Source organism: Carcharodon carcharias, chromosome 2 (assembly GCF_017639515.1).
Source record: "Carcharodon carcharias isolate sCarCar2 chromosome 2, sCarCar2.pri, whole genome shotgun sequence".
NCBI classification, from domain to species: Eukaryota; Metazoa; Chordata; class Chondrichthyes; order Lamniformes; family Lamnidae; genus Carcharodon; species Carcharodon carcharias.
In genome coordinates this window covers 184,936,473-184,956,211 of record NC_054468.1, presented here as the reverse complement: position 1 = coordinate 184,956,211, position 19,739 = coordinate 184,936,473, and the positions used below count along the sequence as shown (strand labels likewise).

The 19,739-nt window shown below is 41.5% G+C and overlaps 1 protein-coding gene across 7 annotated transcripts in view; it reads left to right on the top strand.

Annotated features, from left to right (window-relative positions):
* The window catches only part of angel2 (angel homolog 2 (Drosophila)), a 43,274-nt gene extending 27,703 nt beyond the window's left edge, over positions 1–15,571 (top strand). For all 7 annotated transcript variants that reach the window (XM_041182902.1, XM_041182898.1, XM_041182899.1 and 4 more), the window contains 6 exons: positions 6,113–6,182; positions 7,148–7,566; positions 11,193–11,322; positions 11,549–11,627; positions 12,381–12,544; positions 15,260–15,571. In XM_041182902.1, coding sequence (XP_041038836.1) covers positions 6,113–6,182; positions 7,148–7,566; positions 11,193–11,322; positions 11,549–11,627; positions 12,381–12,544; positions 15,260–15,414 — 1,017 coding nt within the window. In that variant the 3' untranslated portion in view covers positions 15,415–15,571. The remainder of the gene's footprint in view (positions 1–6,112; positions 6,183–7,147; positions 7,567–11,192; positions 11,323–11,548; positions 11,628–12,380; positions 12,545–15,259) is intronic.
* Positions 15,572–19,739: the final 4,168 nt, after the last annotated feature.

Sequence of the window (19,739 nt, the reverse complement as noted above, 5' to 3'; positions counted from 1 at the left end):
TTTTCCCACATGTTGCTTCCCCTTTAACACAACTATATAATTTGTCTCAGCTGTTTTATCTGGTGGCAAGTTCCACATTTTAACCATTCTCAGAGTAAAAGCATTTCTTCTGAATTCATTATTGAATTTATTAGTAACTCATATATTCATGTTCCCTAGATTTTAACACTCATGAGTGGAAATCTCTATTCCTGCATGTCAAAGGTCTTCATAATTTTAAAGACAATTAGGTTATTCCTCAGCTTTCTCTTAATTAAGGAAAAGAACCCCAGCCTGTTCAGTATTTTCTGATATGGAGACCAGAACTGAGCATAGCATTCTGTTTTTGAAAAATAGTCCATTAATATTAAGTAGTACAAATAAAGGGGGTTAACAAGAACACCAAAGTGCAAGCTTTGTTCTATAGACAAAAGGAAACAAATTAGTATTGACTCATTGTTAGCCACAGCAAAATCACATTTTTGCACCTGAATATTTTGCACAGGAAAAACTGGGTCACAATTTCTTTCTAAGTAATCTAGTGAAATATACAAATCTCTCTTCTTCCAGGTCTGCATCTCTCTCTCTCTCTCTCTCTCTCTCTCTTTCTCTTTCCCCACATAGTCAATTGAGACCTGTACTTCGCACCCATTAAAGGATTTTATTCTGTTGAAGGGTCATGAGGACTCGAAACGTCAACTTTGTTCTTCTCCGCCGATGCTGCCAGACCTGCTGAGTTTTTCCAGGTATTTCTGTTTTTGTTTTATGCCCACTATCCATTTCCCACCACCTCCCCCCACACACAACCCCACCCACTGCTTTTAAGCATAGCTAACAAAGACAGGCTTTATTGACCACCCCTAAAAGGGTGATCTCTTTTAATGAGGTAATCCAGGCCAAGACAAACAGAATAAAATCTATGCTTTCATCATCTGCCTTGTCCCGTGGAGGGTTGAGGCTCTGCTGAAGAGCTTTCTTATTATGAAAGCCAGTTGCGAGCGAGATTTTGCTGACTGCATGGGGTGGGGAAGGGAAATTTTAATAGTATGCCTAAAGCGGTTTTGTCAAACAAAAGCTCCCTTGAATCCTGTCGTAGCTCAAGAATCTCCTCCAATGGCTTCTCTTCCCACCCCACACCACACCATTACCCCTGGAGACCCTTAAAAGATCTTTCCTTCTTCCCCTCCTATTTCTCTTCAATAAAATCATCCAAAGACATGACATCACATTCAACATGTACACCGACAACATCCAGTTCTACATCACCTCTCTGGAAACCAATCCCATATCCTCCATTAGAAAGACTGTCTACTCCATGCCCCATAACATTAACTCAGATAATGAGATAGAGAGCTACAAAGACACAGAAATAGGCAGCATTGAAAGCAATATAGATGGAAGCATAAAATTACAAAGATATTCTTTCATGGGTTGCGGATGTTGCTGGCAAGGCCAACATTTGTTGCCCATCCCTATTTGCCCTTGAGAAGGTGGTGGTAAGCCACCTTCTTGAACTGCTGCAGTCCATGTGGTGCAGGTACACCCAGAGAAGGGAATTCCAGGATTTTGCCCGAGCGGCAGTGAAGGATCAGGACTGTAGTTCCAAGTCAGGATGGTATCTGGCTTGGAGGGGAACTTGCAGTGGTGGTGTTCCCATGCATCTACTACCCTTGTCCTTCTAGCGGGTAGGAGTCGTGGATTTGAAAAGTGTTTTCAAAGGAGCTTTGGTGAGTTACTGTAATGTGGTTTGTATATCGTACACACTGCTGCCACTGTGCGTCAGTGGTGGAAGGAGTGATTGCTTAGGTTGGTAGATGGTATACCAATCAAGTGGGCTGCTTTGCCCTAGATGTTCTTGAGCTTCTTGAGTGTTGTTGGAGCCACATTCATCCAGGCAAGAGGAGAGTATTCCATTGTACTCCTGACTTGTGCCTTGTAGTTGATGGACATGCTTTGAGGAGTCAGGAGGTGAGTTACGAGCCTCAGAATTCCCAACCTCTGACCTGCTCTTTTAGCCACAGTATTTTTATGGCTGGTCCAGTTCAGTTTTTGCTCAATGCTGACCCCCAGGATGTTGATGGTGGTGGTGGTTCAGCCATGGTAATGCCAATGAATGTTAAGGGGAGATGGTTAGATTCTCTCTTCTTGATGATGGTCATTGCCTGTGTGTCAATTGTCACTTATGACCTCAAGCCTGAATGTTGTCCAGGTCCTTATTACATATGGACATGGACTGCTTCAGTATCTGAAGAGTTGCGAATAGTGCTGAACATTGTGCAGTCATCAGCGAACATCCCACTTCTGACCTTATGATGAAGGCATGGTCATTGACAAAGCTGAAGATGGTTGGGCCTAGGACACTACCTTGAGGAACTCCTGCTGTGATGCCCTGGGACTGAGATGGTTTGGTCCCCAAAAACCGCAACCATCTTCTTTTGCAGTAGATATGACTCTAAACAGTGGAAGGTTTTCACCCCTCATTCCCATTGAGTTCAATTTTGCCAGGGCTCCTTGATGTCACTGTCAGTCAAATGCTGCCTTGATGTCAAGGGCAATCATTCTTTCTTCACTTCTGGAACTTGGCTCTTTTGTCCATGTTTGGACCAAGGCTGTAATGAAGTCAGGTACCAAAGGGTCATGGCAGAACCCAAACTGACCACAAGTGAGCAGGTTATTGCTGCGTAAGTGCTGCTTTATAGCACTGTTGACTTCCATCACTTTGCAGGCATGTCTGGTAGTACTCCTGGCATACCCTCCTGCACTCTTTGAAATAGGTAATGGTAGAATGAAAGATGTGCCAGGTCATGAGGTTACAGATTATGATTGAATACAATTCTACTGCTGATAGCCCACAGCGCCTCATGGATGCCCAGTTTTGAGCTGCTAGATCTGTTCTGAATCTATCCCACCTAGCACCGTGTTAGCCTCCATTGTGTTGTGTGGCACTATGCTCACTTTGAAGGTGGACTTTGTCTTCACAAGGACTGTGTGGTGGTCACTCCTACTTATACTGTCATGGACAGATGTATTTGCGAGAGGTAGATTAGTGCGCACCAGGTTTTTCCCCCTTGTTAGTCCCCTCACCACTTGCTGCAGGACCAGTTTGTAAATATGCCCTTCAGGACCCGAGCAGCTCAGTCAGTAGTGGTGCTACCGAGTCAGGTTTGGCGATGAACTTTTAAGTCACCAACCAAGAATGCGTTCCGTGCCCTTACCACCCTGTGCTTCCTCCAAGTGGTGTTCAAAATGGAGGAGTATTCATTCATTTGTTGAGGGATGGTGATAGGTGGTAATCAGCAGGAAGTTTGCTTGCCCATGTTTGGCCTGAAACCATGAGACTTCATTGGTTCTGGAGTCAATGTTGCATACTCCCCCCAGGGCAACTCCTTCCCCACTACGTACCTTTATGCCGCTGCCTCTGGTAGGCCTGTCCTACTTGTGCGACTGGACATACCCAGGGATCTGGGACATTGACTGTAAGGTATGATTTGGAGAGTATGACAGATTTGCTTGATTAGTCTGTGGGACAGCTCTCCCAATTTTGGCACAAGTCCCCATATATTAGAAAGGAGGACTTTGCAGGTCGACAGGGCTGTGCGCGCCATTGTCATTTCTAAGGCTCAAGTCGATGCAGGTAGTCTGGTTTTTATTCCTTTTAGACTTTATTGTCGTGGTTTGGTACAACTGAGTAGCTTGCTAGGCCATTTCAGAGGACAGTTAAGAGTCAACCAAATTGCTGTGTGTCTGGAGTCATGTAGGCCAGACCAGGTAAGGACAGCAGATTTCCTTCCCTAAAGGGCATTAGTGAATCAGATAGGTTTTTGTGACAATTAATGAGAGTGTTATGGCACCATCGCTGAGACTAGCATTCAATATCAGATTTTCAATATTTATTAAATTTAATTTAAAATTCACCAGCTCCTGTAGTAGGATTTGAACACATGTCTCCAGGGCATTAACCTTGGCCTTGGATTACTAGCCTAGTGACATTACCATTATGTCAACGTCTCCTTGGCTTCCTTTAGCGAATGGACATAACAGCAGCAAATGGATATCAATTTAGACACATGTGAGATCATCACTTTGGATCCAAAAAGGATAGATGAGAGAACTTTCAAAACATTGAAAAGCAAGAAGCAGTAGAACTCAAAAGAGATTTTGGTATCCCTGTACATAGATCATTAAAATGCCATGGACTGACACAGAACATAATTTAAAAAGACTGTGGAATACCTGGGCTTGACAATCGCCTCTTGATGATTTCCATGTTTCTGCCAGATATATTGGATTGGGAATTCTAATGAGTCAGTTCATAAAACTTACCCAGAGGTTTTACCTAAACCACTTCCCAGTTTCACATGGATCAATAAGTTATTGTCTACTGCCACTTGTCCATCTATGATTTGTAGTTAAAACTAAAACATTGGCCCCAATATTTATGTGACAGGGAGAGGCAGTTTTGAGGACAGGGAACCTGGAAAAACAGAATTAAAGGCAGAATCTGAGTACCATTTTTTGAAATGCATTTCTCAGCTGCAGCCAGCTAGATTGAAAGACTGGGGCACCAGGCACAACCAGGGAGCCCGGAGGGAGAGATTGGGAGTCAGGGTGGACACTTATGAGGGAGCATGGAGAGATTGGGAATGGGTGAGTCTGGTATTGATGGCACAACCAGATGAGATGGGGAGGTCAGAAGGGAGGAGTTAGGATGGTGATAGATAACAGATAGGGGGTCGATGGGGTAGATCACTGGGTGGGCAGGGGGTACAAGAGGAGGAGAGAGCCAGTCACAGAGGGAGCCTTTGGAGGACATGAGCAGGTATGGTGTCAGAAGCAGGATGTGGAGAACATCAAGAGGGCATTGGATTATGAATGGTCGGGTGCTCCGATTGCTGAGGAGCTTAACAGCTTTGTTTGGCTTGGGACACATGACCAGTCAGTGTTAAAACTGGAATAGAGAAGAAATGCAAGGCACAGAGCCTCATTAAAATATTTCAATTAGGTTTCCTGGGAGCCTCATTTTTAAAACTGGAAGTGGGTAGGGTCAAGGAGGATTGGGTACGGATTTGAAATTTTTTACATTTTTACTTTTCACCTGATCCAAACATATCCATTTTTGGAGGTTAAAATTCCTCCTGTTGTTTTCACTAGGTGCTCATTGAACCCTATGATTTGTGCTTAATGGAGGAATTTCAAGCCTTGGCAGGTATTTGTTTACTGTTGATCAAAGATGTGAATTTAGATAGCCAAATGCACGGCATGCTATTCTGTTATCATCTCTAAAGTGTAGTCTGAGTTAGGTTAAAGGCCGTTCATTCACTGCCTTCCTGACATCTTTTAATCAGATTTCAATTTATAGCTCCTATAGACAGCCTCATACATTTACACATTTAATAAATCTTGTATAGATTTCACTTTAGCACAAGATCACCTGCCTGAATTGCACTGCATTTGTGCCTCCTTGTTTCTCTTGTGTGTGGAAAATACTTAGCGAGCAAGGGAGCTGGTTACTCGCATTGTAGCATCATAGTTCTACAAGTGTCCTCTGTACACTGTATCACCTGCCCCTCCCCAGCTCAATACACCAAGCACATACACGCCTATCCCCGAAAGCCCCACGTTCTGGGCTTATTCTCACTGGGGGATAAGAGTTTCAGTTTAGCTTCAATTCAAAATAAATTTGCACGATGGCACAGATCTTGGGCTTTATACAGCATTGAAGTAGGGGGCCATATATGACACTACTCATCTGCAGCATATGACATAATTTTCTGTGTGAGCCTAGCAGGCAGTCAAGCTAGGCTTCCTAACAATATTTGAAGGATCCAGATCATTTGAAGAATAAAAACTCCAGAGGGTTTGCAATTGTTTCTTATTACTCGTAATATTAATTAAAATTATTTCAAAATACAAATGACAATTTAGGTCTACCAGTGTGGCAGGAAATCAGTTTCCATGCAATTGCATCTGTCACAGTTGCTGAAGTTCCAAAAAGCAATGATAATGCTTTTTTTAAAAAAATAAGCAAATCAGTTGCTGAGTATACCAATTTAAGTGGTACTGGCCAAGTATGTATGATAAACAGATTGCTAATGGGTTATCACTGTAGTTTGTGTTGATTGATCTTTTCTAGATCTTGTGTTTACAAGAAGTTCAGAACAACCACTACGGACAGCAGCTGAAGCCAGTACTGGAATCACTGGGTAAGACTCATTGAGGTACAGTACTCTACTAGGGAAAAAATATATGCTTTTCCACTAGATGCCTTTCCATTTATATGTGTTGCATAATTCTAAGCCTAAAAGAGAGTAAGTCTTGAACTTTGCTCAGTTTTTTATCTTGCAAGATTGAAGAACATTGAGAAAATATTTTATGATTCCTAGGTTTTAAGAAATTCAATATTGTTGCAATCCCCATAGAGACCAATAACTTTTTGAAAGATATTTGAATTTCCAGTGGCCAACTAAAAGGATCACCTGACAAATTTCAACTTCAAGACTTTTACTGCAACAAAGCAACCTTGCCAAAACGCTATTCAGTAGGCAATTTATACTCTAAACAACAGAAAAGATCCCCACGTTTACTTTTAAATCAACAGAAAAGCCCCCTCTGCGGTTATACTATACTTAATTTTCCAGGAAGCAGCCCAAAGCTATTCTCAGCTGCTGATGGCTTACTTGCTTCCTTTTCCAGTCAGATATCTTCTAATTCCCAAACTGACTTTCATGGTGAGGGACAAGTTGGAGATTCTTCCCTCTAGCCAAGCTAGGAAAATGTTCCAACCTTGCTTAATTCCTCACAAACTCAGTTTCTTCAATCTGAATGCTAGTTCCCAACTGCTTTTCATGTGGTGACCAACAAGGCCAGCATTTTCTCTGCAGAAGGTGCAGGACTAGCTGCCTCTATCTTTCTGCTCAATCTCTCTCTCTGTCTCTCTCTCTTTGTGTGTCTCTCTCTCTCTCTTTTGAAACAATCACATGAAAACTACTTATTGTTAGAGTTAAATATATGAAATTGACCTTTTTATTTCTTAGTTTGGAGATAAAACAACCAGTTATACAAACAGTTATGTATATTTAGCATTCTGAAATTTAACCTAGCAAGTTTCAATACACATTTGCCAATTTTTATAATTAAAATGTATTTTGTCTTGATGTTTATTCCTCAGGTTATCATTGTGAGTACAAAATGCGAACAGGAAATAAGAGAGATGGCTGTGCTATTTGTTTTAAGCACTCAAAATTTTCACTGGTCTCTGCTAGTCCAGTGGAATTCTATCGACCTAGGATTCAAGTACTAGACAGAGACAATGTAGGACTTGTACTACTATTGCAACCAGTACTTTCACAATCTGCTGCTCTTGTGTGCGTGGCAAATACTCATCTCTTGTATAATCCACGTCGAGGGGACATCAAGTTGGCTCAGCTTGCAATACTCTTGGCTGAGATTAACAAATTGGCATCCGATGGGAAAGGTGGATACTGGCCAATCATCCTGTGTGGAGACTTTAACTCTGTCCCTGAATCTCCTTTATACAACTTCATTAGGAATGGGAAATTGATTTATGATGGACTTCCAATAGGAAAGGTATGGCTTATGACTTCAAGGAAACTGCTTCAAAACATAAATGTGGGTGAATAGTTAGCGCTTAACAGGTACTTTTTTGTTAGGAATCAGGCCAACCTCTTTCTCTTGTGAAATTTAAAATTCTGAAGTTCTCTCATGTTTAACCATCACACTGTAATTGAAATATGAGACTTTATCGAAAGAAAGTTTGCGATCACAGGAGAAACAAAATCTTAATTTATAGTATTTGGACACTTAAGTAATACCTAGTAGCTAAAGAAAATGTTGCAGCAGTGTTTGTATTAGATGAACTCTGATGTGTTGCTCAGAGAAAAAAAAATCTTGGCTTTGAGTACTTGGTATTTTGAGCATTCATCCTCCTGAACAAATACTGAAAATCTATGTGAAAAATCAGGGCCATATAAAAAGCACTATCAAAATATAAACTTTTCTGTACCATCTTTTAGCATTAAGAATGGATATCTTCTTTAAAAAGACAAGAACAAAGTAAAAATCATTCTCTCTCTCACCCTGGCTATTCTCCCCACGTGCCACGTGGCCCTCATCTCTGCTCCTTTAACTCCAAGGGAGGCAGACTTGAAAGGATATAGTGGACAACTGTTTTAGTCACCCAGTGCCAGATCTGGCTGGACCACTTAAAATACTATCGCAGGGGTTCCCAAACTGTGGGAGGTGACTCCCTGCACCCCAGCTCTCCAACAGTGTGGTCTTGGGATGAGATTTTGGAGTGACAAGCTCCGAGGCAGCAATGGCAGCCATGGAGCTCATTCTGAGTTTTAACAGCTGTGAGGACCCTTTAAATGTTTGTGTTATTTTTTCTGTTGGTGGGCATGGTTTCATTATCTGTCTTTGAAATTCAATTGCTGCTTACAACCACAGTTTGTAAAAAAAAAAAAAGCATTTATTCCAACAGTTTTAAGATCCTCCCCCAGCTAAAAAACTCTCAACAACCAATCCCCCCACCCTACCACTTCATCCCACTCAACAACCCTCCCTCACCCTCATCCCCCTCCCAAATTTTCACTGGGATCACAAAGTCAGAGGCATTAAAATGGGGTTACATCAGGAAAAATTTGGGAAGCTCTGCACTATCAGGTCTTGCTTTCATCTGCTAAAACTGCTCATTATTCAATGATCATCCTGGAATGCAAAGGTAACCCTAGCTTCATTTCTGTGCTGCAAACCATCTTCTTAAACCCCTCTCGTTGTCCTCTCTACTCCCTCACCTGCAACAAGTGTGAAGAGCTCAGGGACTTTGTCACAAAGATTGAGACAATTTGATTAGCTGCTTCTGCCTTGTCCGTCTCTCCTTCCCACCCACTGGTCCCCAGGCCAAACTTCCTTCAATGCACCCTCTGCCCTGAATTCTCATTTTCTCCACTTTCTTATCTCCCTTCATGTGCTCTGAGCTCATTTTGTCGATGAGACACATCCCCTGCTCCCTCAATCCTATTCCCACTAAACTGCTGATCACCCAACTACTCCTCTGGCCACCAAATTACCCAATATTGTAAACGGTTTTCTCTCTTCAGTTGTTATCCCTCTCTCCTTTAAGTCTGCAATCCAACTTCCCCTGCTTCTCAAAAAACAACCCTTGATCCCAATGTCCTTGCAAACTACCATCCCATCTCCAACCTCCTGTTTCTCTCAAAAGCTCTTGAATGTGTTGCTGCCTCTCAAACCCATGCCATCACAAAGACTACCTAATTCAACATCAGTAACATTTCCCAACTCCACTCCTGTCTCAGCTCAACTACTGTTGAAACCGTTGTTTATATCTTCATTACCTCTAGTCTCAACTATTCCAAAATGCATTCATGGCTGACCTCCCACATTCTATCCTCCATACACTTGAAGTCATCTACTACTTTGCTGCTCTTGTCTTAATTTGTAGCAAATCCCATTCCCCTATAACCTTTATGCTTGCTGATCTACATTGGCAGCTAGTCAAGCAACGTGTTGCTTTTAAAATTCTCATCCTTGTTTCAAATCCCTCCATGGCCTTGCACTCCCCTACCTCTGTAATCTCCTCCAGCACCATTTCTGTGCTCCTCTAACCTGATCTCTTGTGCATCCCCAGTTTTGATTGCTTCACAGTGCCATCAGTTACCTAGGCCCCAAGCTCTGAAATACCCTTACTTTCCGACTCTCTACCTCACTTTCCTCCTTTAAGACACTCCTTGAAACCAAGGCCAAGCTTTTGGTCATCTGACCTAATATCTCCTTTTGTGGTTCAGTTTCATGCTTTGTTTTATAATGCTCCTGTGAAGCACCTTGGGGTGTTTCATTACATTAAAGGATGTATATAAATTCAAGCTGTTGCTGTTTATAAATAAGATTAAAAACATAGGTTGTACCTTTTAAAATGATTGCTGCTTCCATGAATATGGCAATGTGACAACTAGTAGCCACTATTGGATTCCAGTAAATTTCAGAAAAAGCTGCCTAAGGAGCTTGCCAGAGTGAATAGTCAAAGTGCTGCAAGTGTCTAATTGGAAGCATGGGTTACCTAATACTCACTGACTAATTGAATTGCTAGCAAGTAACTGTAACTTGTGTTTTGTGGTTACTTTAGACCAATTGGATTAATAGAAGGCAATTCAATTAATTGGTCAATCAGATTGCCAGTAACGGAATCTCACAGTTAAAAATATGTACAATATGTATTTCAGTTTTTACAGCTAAATTTTATTGGCACTGTTGAAACTTTGTTTATAGTTGTCAGTTTTCACCTGATGGTATAATTGTCATTAGAGCAGTGACTATTGCTCGTTATGCTTAACTGTTTACTTTCTGATGGTGCTATTATGCAACAAAGCCATCAAGATTTTCTAAATGTGTTCCATTTGCTAGAGTTTAAATATCCTTCTGATTTTCACTCCCACGTGTGCATTGGAGAATTTACTATATGTCATCCCAGTTCTCTTCAGCTCACCAGTTCTGGTAAAAAAGAAAGAGATTGGATGACAGTATTAATATATGTCTGTCTTTTTTGAAAGTATAGATATTCTTTCTGAGCATACCCAGTTTCACCATAAACTTCCATACATAAGCGAAATAGAAATATAGTCCTTTTATATTAAGTTGCACTTCACTCCATCACAGCTAATACATATCAATATTTTACTGTTTTAAACTGAGGTGAAGTTATGATGTATATACTTTATACAATGTGACCGACTTAGCACCTGTTTTCCAAGATGCTACCTAAAATTCCTAAAACCGCCATTATCTTTTTCTAAGATTACAAAACTACAGTATGCTGAAACACTTGCCTTTATATCAACAACATTCAAAAATATATTGTCTTTCTTATTTCAACCAGTATAATCCATTTCCTCAGCCATATAGCATTGTGATTATTAAATAGCAATTCTACAGTCTCATTCTTGCTGCAGATTCCCTTTGGGTATTCTCTAATTTTAAATCAACAGCAGAAGTCTCCAGTGAAGTCAGGATTGGGAGGGAAAGTACAAAGCTTAATTGAACAATTAAGACTTTGAGGAGCTTTCAAGGGAAAGAGCGGTAGAGAAGTTTAGGAGAGTTTCTTCTAAATACCTCTGCCTCTCTGTCCCACTTTAGAGGAATTTTTTGATGCACTTTATAACTTGCTATTTTTCATATAGGTATCAGGTCAGGAGCAGAGTCACAGGGGGCAGAGAGCTTTGACAAAGCCACTTTGGCCACCAAGTCTTGGAATTTCACCAACATGTCAATATGAAACATTGAATTGTCAGCAAACGGTGAAAGATGCAGGTCTGATTTCCAAGTTTCTTCTTGATGTCAAACTGCCATATGAGCCCATACTTGCATACATAGAGTGTTGTGTGTGATGGAATGCCTATTTTAAACTGCTTTAACAATGGTTTTGCTTTAAAAATGAGGTTTACGTTGGTTTAAGAAATTTGCTGCACTACTTAGCCAAATTTTTCAGTATTTGCACGTTTCTTAACTCCAGTAATATTTCCTTTGTAATTTAAAGAATATCCTTCGGATGCTATGGACAGTTCAGAAGAGTTAAAGGATGCCACAAATAAGAAGAATTCTCCTTTGGATGAACTGTAAGTTAACTTTCTGCTGAAAATTCAGAATGATTCAGTGTTGAGAATTTTGATGCGAAGTTCATTCTTCACACATCCAGCCTACTTAATTTAACACTAAAAAATAAAACCTGACACTTTTGCTCTCGAGCTCTATACTTTTGAGCATAAATATAGTTAAGAAGAAATAGAGAAAATTTTTAAGTGAGCCCAGGCTGATTTTAAAATCAGATTTGATGATAAATATTGCTTTAAACCCTGATTTTTAAAGGAGGAATGGGTACAGTGCACATGAACCCTAAAACAGGCTGCACTCTTAGAGAGTCCAAGAAAGTGGAGTCTATGCTGATCCTAACAGCCAGGCCTCATTAATATTACCTGAGGTAACCATTCACTGGAATCATGGGCAAGAAGTTTGGCAGTCAGCAGTTTCATGAAAATAGTAAAGGAGGCAAGAGCTGTATTTTCTTGTACAAATTGGGTTTTGGGAGGGGTTTAGGGAGCTAGGAAGGAAACTGGAGAAGGACAATGGATCAGGACCAGAGGAGGGAGGGACTTTGGAGGAGGGTTTTCTTAGTGGACAGGGAAGCAGCTGAGCAGATGGTCTCAGTGAGCACTTCGTACTTTGTTGGAGGTGAGCATTGTGTTAAGAAGGCAATTAGTGTAAAAAAGAAGCTAGGGGTTATGTTTGTCTAGGCTGATTACAATGTACATAGCAGTCTTTAATAAATCAGGCAATTGAAAACCAATAATGCATCCTGCTGATTTTTGCAGGAATCCATCTGCTATCCGGCACAACTTCAGGCTAATGTCTGTGTACTCCCATTATATACCAGGCAGTGGTAAAGCTGAGGTCACCACCTGTCATTCCAGATCTGCTGTCACTGTGGATTATATTTTCTATTCAGCAGCAAAGCGCAATGTCTCTACACACTCAGGTAACCAATACCAGTAGCTTGTATGAATTTTTTTCTTTCTTTCAAAAACTGTTACAAAATTATAAGGAAAGGAAATTAACCAAATGGTCTTTATACCTGTATTAACTTAAGCTATTAACAGAGCTTAGTTATTTTAAATTGAACTGGTTTAATTTGTTTATTGCAAAAGTCTGCGCAAAGGAAGGGAGCCTGAAATTTTCTTTTATTGTGCTGCAATCATTCTGAGTCAGTTGATCCTGCTGCTTAAAAAGCACGGTGTGTAAGAAGACTTCACACTCCCTTTCTTCTAACAAGTGTAATGTCATTGCCACAAAATTACCAAATTAAACAGCACCAAGATTCTGCTTCTGTCTTTAAAAGGTAAGAACATGTATTTTAAAGATCACAAGAACTATGGGAACATTTATGTGGAAAAGTATTTTAAGTGATTAGCTTCAATCTATAGTAATAAAATAACCTTGCATTTATGCCACTAGCTGTGTGCAAAACCCTTGCTTTCTGCTCTCAGCTTTCCCATTATGATTCACATTTCCACGCTCGTGACAGAAACTGCCCATGATTCAGCCTAATGCTTTTATTAACAATTTGGAGAAGTGTGGAATTTAACATAAGAGTATTCAATGGTAACTTGTATTTATATAGTTCCTTTAATGTGGAAAAATCTCACAAGGTGGAGCTGTAATCAAACAAAAATGGGCACAAACCAAGGAGTTATTAGGAGAGGTAACCAATAGTCTGGTTAAACAGGTTGCTTTTGAGGAGGAGAGGGAGATGCTGAGGAAGAGGGATTTAAGGAAAAATGGCAGAGCTTAGAGCCTAGGCAGCTAAAGATGTGGCCATCAATAGTGGGGTGAAGGGAGGGGTAGATGGACATTATACTGATGAGTTTGGGGTGGGAGTATTGTAAGAGGTTACAGAGAGAGGGGGCAGGCCATGAAGAGATTTAAGTATGAGGATGGTAATTTTAAATTTGATGGTGGACCAAGAATCAGTCTAAATCAGAAGGCACATGTTTAATGTGTGAACAGAACAATGCGAGATAGGATTTGGGCAGCAGAGTTTTATTGGCTAAGGAGGGGAGGATTGAGGTAGTGACAGAAAGACCCTGGAGAGCAGTAAATCATTTGTGCCTGAACATGATAAAGGCATGGTTGGGGGTTTCTGCAGCAGGTAGGCTGATGTGGAAGTGAAGAAAAGTACTGTTACAGAGACGGTGGTAGATGTTGATGGAGAGGATGGAAGTTAAGTTTGGGGCTGAGCAGAATAGGTTATAAAAAAGCTATATATTTTTTATCCTTTCTTGGGATGTGAGCATCGCTGGCAAGCCCAGCATTTGCTACCCTTAAGAAGGTGGTGAGTATAAATAGAAGAATTCCCAAGGTAGCCTGGAAACCTGGTTTTATGAACTAATTTAGGTGTCAAGTGAACTTTGAGAGGAAAAGTATTCACTTGTGAACTTCAGTGAAAACACTATTATATGGTTTTGAGTTATTGTGTTAATGGATGTCCAAACCTTCTCTTTGGGATAGAAACATAGCCTGCAATGAAAGGAATGTTGAAAATTTAGAGCTTTTGAGTGTCGTTAAAGTTACTGTAGTGGTCCAAAACTACCATAATATAATTTTACTGGAGCACCTTCTAATCTTGATATAGAAAGTTATTAATGATTGTACATATAGAAGCCTCCAATTAATAATTCATATTTTAAACCTGCCAGATGGAATTTTGCTGGAAGTATCAACTCTTCTTAAGATAAACTTTTACGTTTTTAATTACTGAAAAATTGCTTAACCCAGCAGCCCACAATGCCCATAATTTTTGTGCGGCCAAGTGCAGCATAAATGCTTCCCCTAGCCCTACAAGGTTATTGAGGTACCCCTGCCTTCTTAAGGTTTAACTCCAGGTTGGACTTAATGGAGTACCTGCAGATTCCCTTCTCCCATTCCTCCTGCCATGCCTGTTGAACATTTGCAGCTTGTTTAACCAATTCAAATGAAATCTGACCACAGAAATAGTTCTGGCGCCTTACTTGAGCCACTGGACAAGTGGTACACCTGCCAGATGTACTCCATTAGTGAAAATCAGACCCGTTGACTTCCAACCATAAAACAACATTGACTGAAGTTTCAGAATAAGTTTACTTAACTGAAGATGGTACATGGAAACCAGAAAAGCTGAGAGGAGAAAGAAAATAAACTAATTAGGAGAAAAATTGGCATACCATATAGTCGCTCAATGATTTGTGCATGTGATAAATAACAACTCTCAGTAGTAGAGCTGATATGGTGACAGAATTTTGGGACATAGGTCCACAATCTCCCCCTGCAGTAAACTCTGACCCTCATGGAGGCCAGATGTTTCACCAATATGGAAGGAAGGAAAATTGATGCATGTGACACTTTGCTAAAACCTCAATAAAGAAACTTCACGGGCTGGATTTTCCACACCCGCCCACCACCAGTATCTTCTGATCCCGCCTCAAGCCAATGGTCTTCTGGCTGGGCCGCTGCCTCGCCCATGGCGGGTCCCACCTGCAACGGGGCCGGAAAATCCCTGCTCATGGGTGATTATGTTTCACAAACCTGTTTCACAATCCAGTACAGTCTTGGAAATTATATGCTTTATATAATACAGTTGCTAATTCTATTTTAATATTTCCTTTACCTTGTTCTTGGAGACATTACAGCCTGTAATGTTTTTTTATTATTTCTGTAGGAGGAGCTCCCTATGATGGTGACTTGCAGCTTCTTGGAAAACTTGCTCTGCTTACTGAACAGGATCTATGGACTGTAAATAGATTGCCCAATGAAAATAACTCTTCCGATCATCTGCCATTGTTAGCAAAATTCAGACATAAACTTTGGTATTAAAAGAGCTGCCTAATGATCTCTTCCTTCTGCACAGTATCTGATCCAGAATTATGTATTATGTGGGGTACAAAATTTTTATTGCGTATCATTTTTCACTTTTGATAAAATTCTGTCAAAAAACTGGAAATAAAAAGTTTATGGTTTATTTTCAAAAAAACTTCTCTAATATGTAACAACACCTTATAAATATTTACAGTTGCTGAAAAAAGTAAGAATTAGTCCAAAGGTATAAGTTCAAAAACTTGAAGGATACCTTTCATTGTGTCCAAAGACAGGGAAAAACACACAATTTGCACAATTTCATAGAATTAATATTAAAATGTTATCAGAATCCTTTAGGTTAGGAACGAGCAAGAGTAGCTTGTTTTAGAGCTAGGCAGCAAATACAGTGATGAGGAAATGCCAAGGACAAAGTATTAGCTTGGCAAGCAGGAGATAGGACAAAGAGTTTCACAGGTTGGGGATGGGGACAGGATCTTTGTACGACTGGGCAGAATGAAACTTAGGAACACCTGGTTGGGGGAGGTGGACAGAATATTGCAAACTTGAAGCTGGACAAGGGAGCGGATTGGGCAGTAAATGGCACAGAGAGGATGTGGGTAAGGCTGAGTTAGGTCAGCGGAGACTGCAAGTTGCCTTACCTACTCACCCATTCTGTCATGAACCACCCCCAACCCCCCCTCCACATCACTTCCCACTAATTCGTCCTATAGGATGTTAACTAAAACTATTCCCAGCACTAAATTGGAATCTAGCCATTTGTTTTTGTAGCACTATATGAATGACTGCACCCTAGGTTACTTCAAAACTACATTGACAGTTCCAATCTTAATGCAAGAAACTAACAAAAGGAGATTGTTACAGATTAATGCCAGGATACAGGCTTTTATGCCTCCTGGAGTTTCTGTAGCTGTTTCAGAGAAGTGAATGCACAGGAGAATCTCTGTGGAAATTTGCTCCTTATATTTTTTGTGTTTTCTATGTGCAGAAAATAAAAGTGGAGAGAGGTTTGGTTTTTCAGGAGATGTATATAAAATGAAGAAGAGAAAGTAGCCAGAGCATTATATCATTGATGGAGATCTAGGGGATTTCAAGGTCCCATAATTGAGGTGACTGTGTGGGTGGAGGAGCTGCTATGGAGGGTGAGGTTGAGGGACATGAGGAAGGCAAATATATTTCTGGAGGTAAGAGAAGAGGAGTTAAGATGAGGGTTGAATTCCCAAAGTAAGGAATCGTTTAGTACAGGCAGGGACTGAGGGCAGAAAGAAATAATTAAATTTCAATGAGGAAAATACCAAGAGACTTCAGAAAATGATTGACACAAATTCGAGTAAAGGCGTGATAGAAGGCGGAACTTGAAGGGGTAGCCTCAATGTTTAGGAAAATATTGCCATCCATTCGACCAGACTCAGTAAGACCAAGGAAGTCTGTGGGCTTCTCTCCAATTAAGTCAATGATGAGAAGGATCTTATTCACGTATGAACCTTGGCTGGATGGTAGCATTTGTGCCGCTGAGTCAGATGGTCATGAGTTCAAGCCCAGTCTGCAGACTTGAAGAAGAATCTAAGCTGGCATGCACTTCATTGCATTACTGAGAGAGTGCTGCATTGTTGGAAGTGCTGTCTTTCCGAGGAGATGTTAAACAGAGACCCTGTGTGCCCTCGAATGGATGGAAGTATAACATGGCACTATTTAAAAAACAGTATCCTGTCCGATAACTTATACGCCAACCAACAGCTAAAGCAGATAATTTAGTCATCTGTTATAGTGTGTGGGACATTACTGTGCCCATGTTTTGTACATTAAAACAGTGGCTACACTTCAATGGCAGTAAAATGTTTTGGGGAATCCTGAGTTCATGAAAGGCACTATGCAAATGCAAGTTATAGAGAGATAATTTATTGAAGCAAAACAAAAGGATCTTTGTTTACGCAAAGGATCTGGAGGTGAGGTGCTGAGTCATTCAGACCAGGAGGTTCCCAAGTAATTTGGTCTGCATCAGATTAGTTGATCAAGGGTACAGTTGAAACATTATAATTGGTCCAAGTTCCCCTGGGCTGAGGACAGGAAAATGGATTAGGGTCCTGCTCGTTAACATAATGTGATGGAAAGTACACTTGTATGCATGTCCATCACCCCAATTATTGTTTGTCCAAGCTGTGAGACGAGCATTTCTTCCGGACTTGGTTTCCTGATGTTAACAAACTGGAGTGCTCTAATAGGCTCCATATTATGCCATTAGCCTTAATATTATCAAAATATAAAGAATGTATCATCTGACAAAGTTTATGATTGGCAAGTATCTGCTGCAATAGACCAAAGAATTATTGCATGAATAGTTGGCAACTTGAACTTCAGGTCATGAACAGGTTTTTAATCCATTATCATAATTTCAATCTAGAAGTGGAGAAAAAAATCTAAACTAAGGGTGGTAGCGAGCAGGTAATGTTTTACCAGTGGCTTTTCAGACCATATCACCCCAAACTCGCCGCATAAATTATGCATTCCTGGGAAACACACCATTTCCAAGGCTGGCGGGCTCTCAGTCACTCACCATGCCATCACCTTGCCACTTCAGCATGCCGGCACCATATTTAAATTCCAGCCACGTGCACACCTCTCAGAGCTTCCAGCCCATGACTGCTGCAAAGAAGACATGGCCTTGAAAGGCAAAAAGACTACAACTTTCAGTTCAATGACGTGTCCCTCGAGCGCCTTTTGGACACAGTGGAAGCTCGTCGTGATGTCCTCTACACCAGCTCTGACTGTAGATGGTGAGCAACTCACTAATCTGGCTTGGGAGGCAATGGCAGCTGTGGTCAGTGCCAATGTCCTGCAAAAGAGGACAGTGCCATTACAGGATAAAGGGTCTGATACGTTCTGCAAAGGTAATTCACTCTACTCACCACTCTCAACTCATGTACTTACAAACCCTTCACACATCCACACGGATCTCACACCTCAAGAATCAATACCACTAAATTTCACACACACCCTCACATCTCCATCAGGCTCATATCCTCGCAAGCTCGTGTCCTCATCCTATCCAGGCTCCACTCACTGCACAAGCATTCCATGCAATGCCGTATGTCCTACTCACACACTCCATCTGTTTTCATGCAATAGAAGCTTTCTTACATCATCAGGAAGAGGTCCCAGACCTGAGCTGGTATAGCCCACATTAGGCCCCTCACTCACATTAGGCCATCATTGAGTTCATGGACTATGCCTGTGGCGATGGTGAGGTTGGCAGTGAACACCCTCGTAAGGATCCCGCACCACATTATATCTCAACACAAATGTGAGTGCTCTCTCTCCTACCTTTGACTCTGCCGCCATGCACTACTTATCTCTACTTTGGCTCACAGGGAGATCTGCCAAGCGACTGACACCCTCAGCTCTATCCAGGTTCTCACCTCTAGCCAAGAGGACACGTCCTCCATTGAAAAGCTGGAAATAAGCAGCCTAGAAGATCTGTCACAGCGCTTACCCACACCCTCCACCATTGCAGAGAGACACACCTCAGTGGAACCTGGATCTACAGCAGGCTCAGGTTCATAATCTGGTGGTCAATGCATGGACACGTGTCAGAAGCAGCAGGAGGCAGGTTCGGTTGAGTTTCCTGGCACTCAGAGGACTGCTGAAGATCAGGCAGCTGTGAGGTCCGAGTCAGATGACAAGCCTCTAGATTTGGCCTTCCAAGTCATCTTGGAGAGTCAGCAGAAGGCGTGGGAGCATCAAGCAGAGCTGATGGAAGCCCTCAGCAGCTTGGCACGTGAATTGGTGGAGTACGTCCACCTGCTCTCTGATCAAGTGGTGCCCACATGTACTTGTATGGAGGTCTCCATGGGCAGGATGGCAGAGACGATGGAGGCACTGGTCCAGCAGAACGTGGAGATGTGTGCAGACCACGCCATCGCTGGAACCATGGGTGAGTTACTGCAGTGGCAATGTGAGAGGGAAACAGAGCTCCTCAGTGTCCCTCCAGGTGCTTCTTGCCCTCAAGGAGTCAGGCCGAGACCCCCTGACACCTGAAGGGAGGAGGAGTGGCAGCTGGTCACCCCTGGGTCATCCGCTCAAGAATTTCTTTTTTATTTATTCACGGGATGTGGGCTCGCTGGCTGGGCCAGCATTTATTGCCCATCTCTAGTTGTCCTTGAGAATGTGGTGGTGAGCTGGCTTCTTGAACCACTGCAGTCTACGTGGTGTAGATGCACCCACAATGCTGTTAGGAAGGGAGTTCCAGGATTTTGACCTAGCAACATGAAGGAATGGTGATATATTTCCAAGGATGGTGAGTGACTTGAAGGGGAACTTCCAGGTGG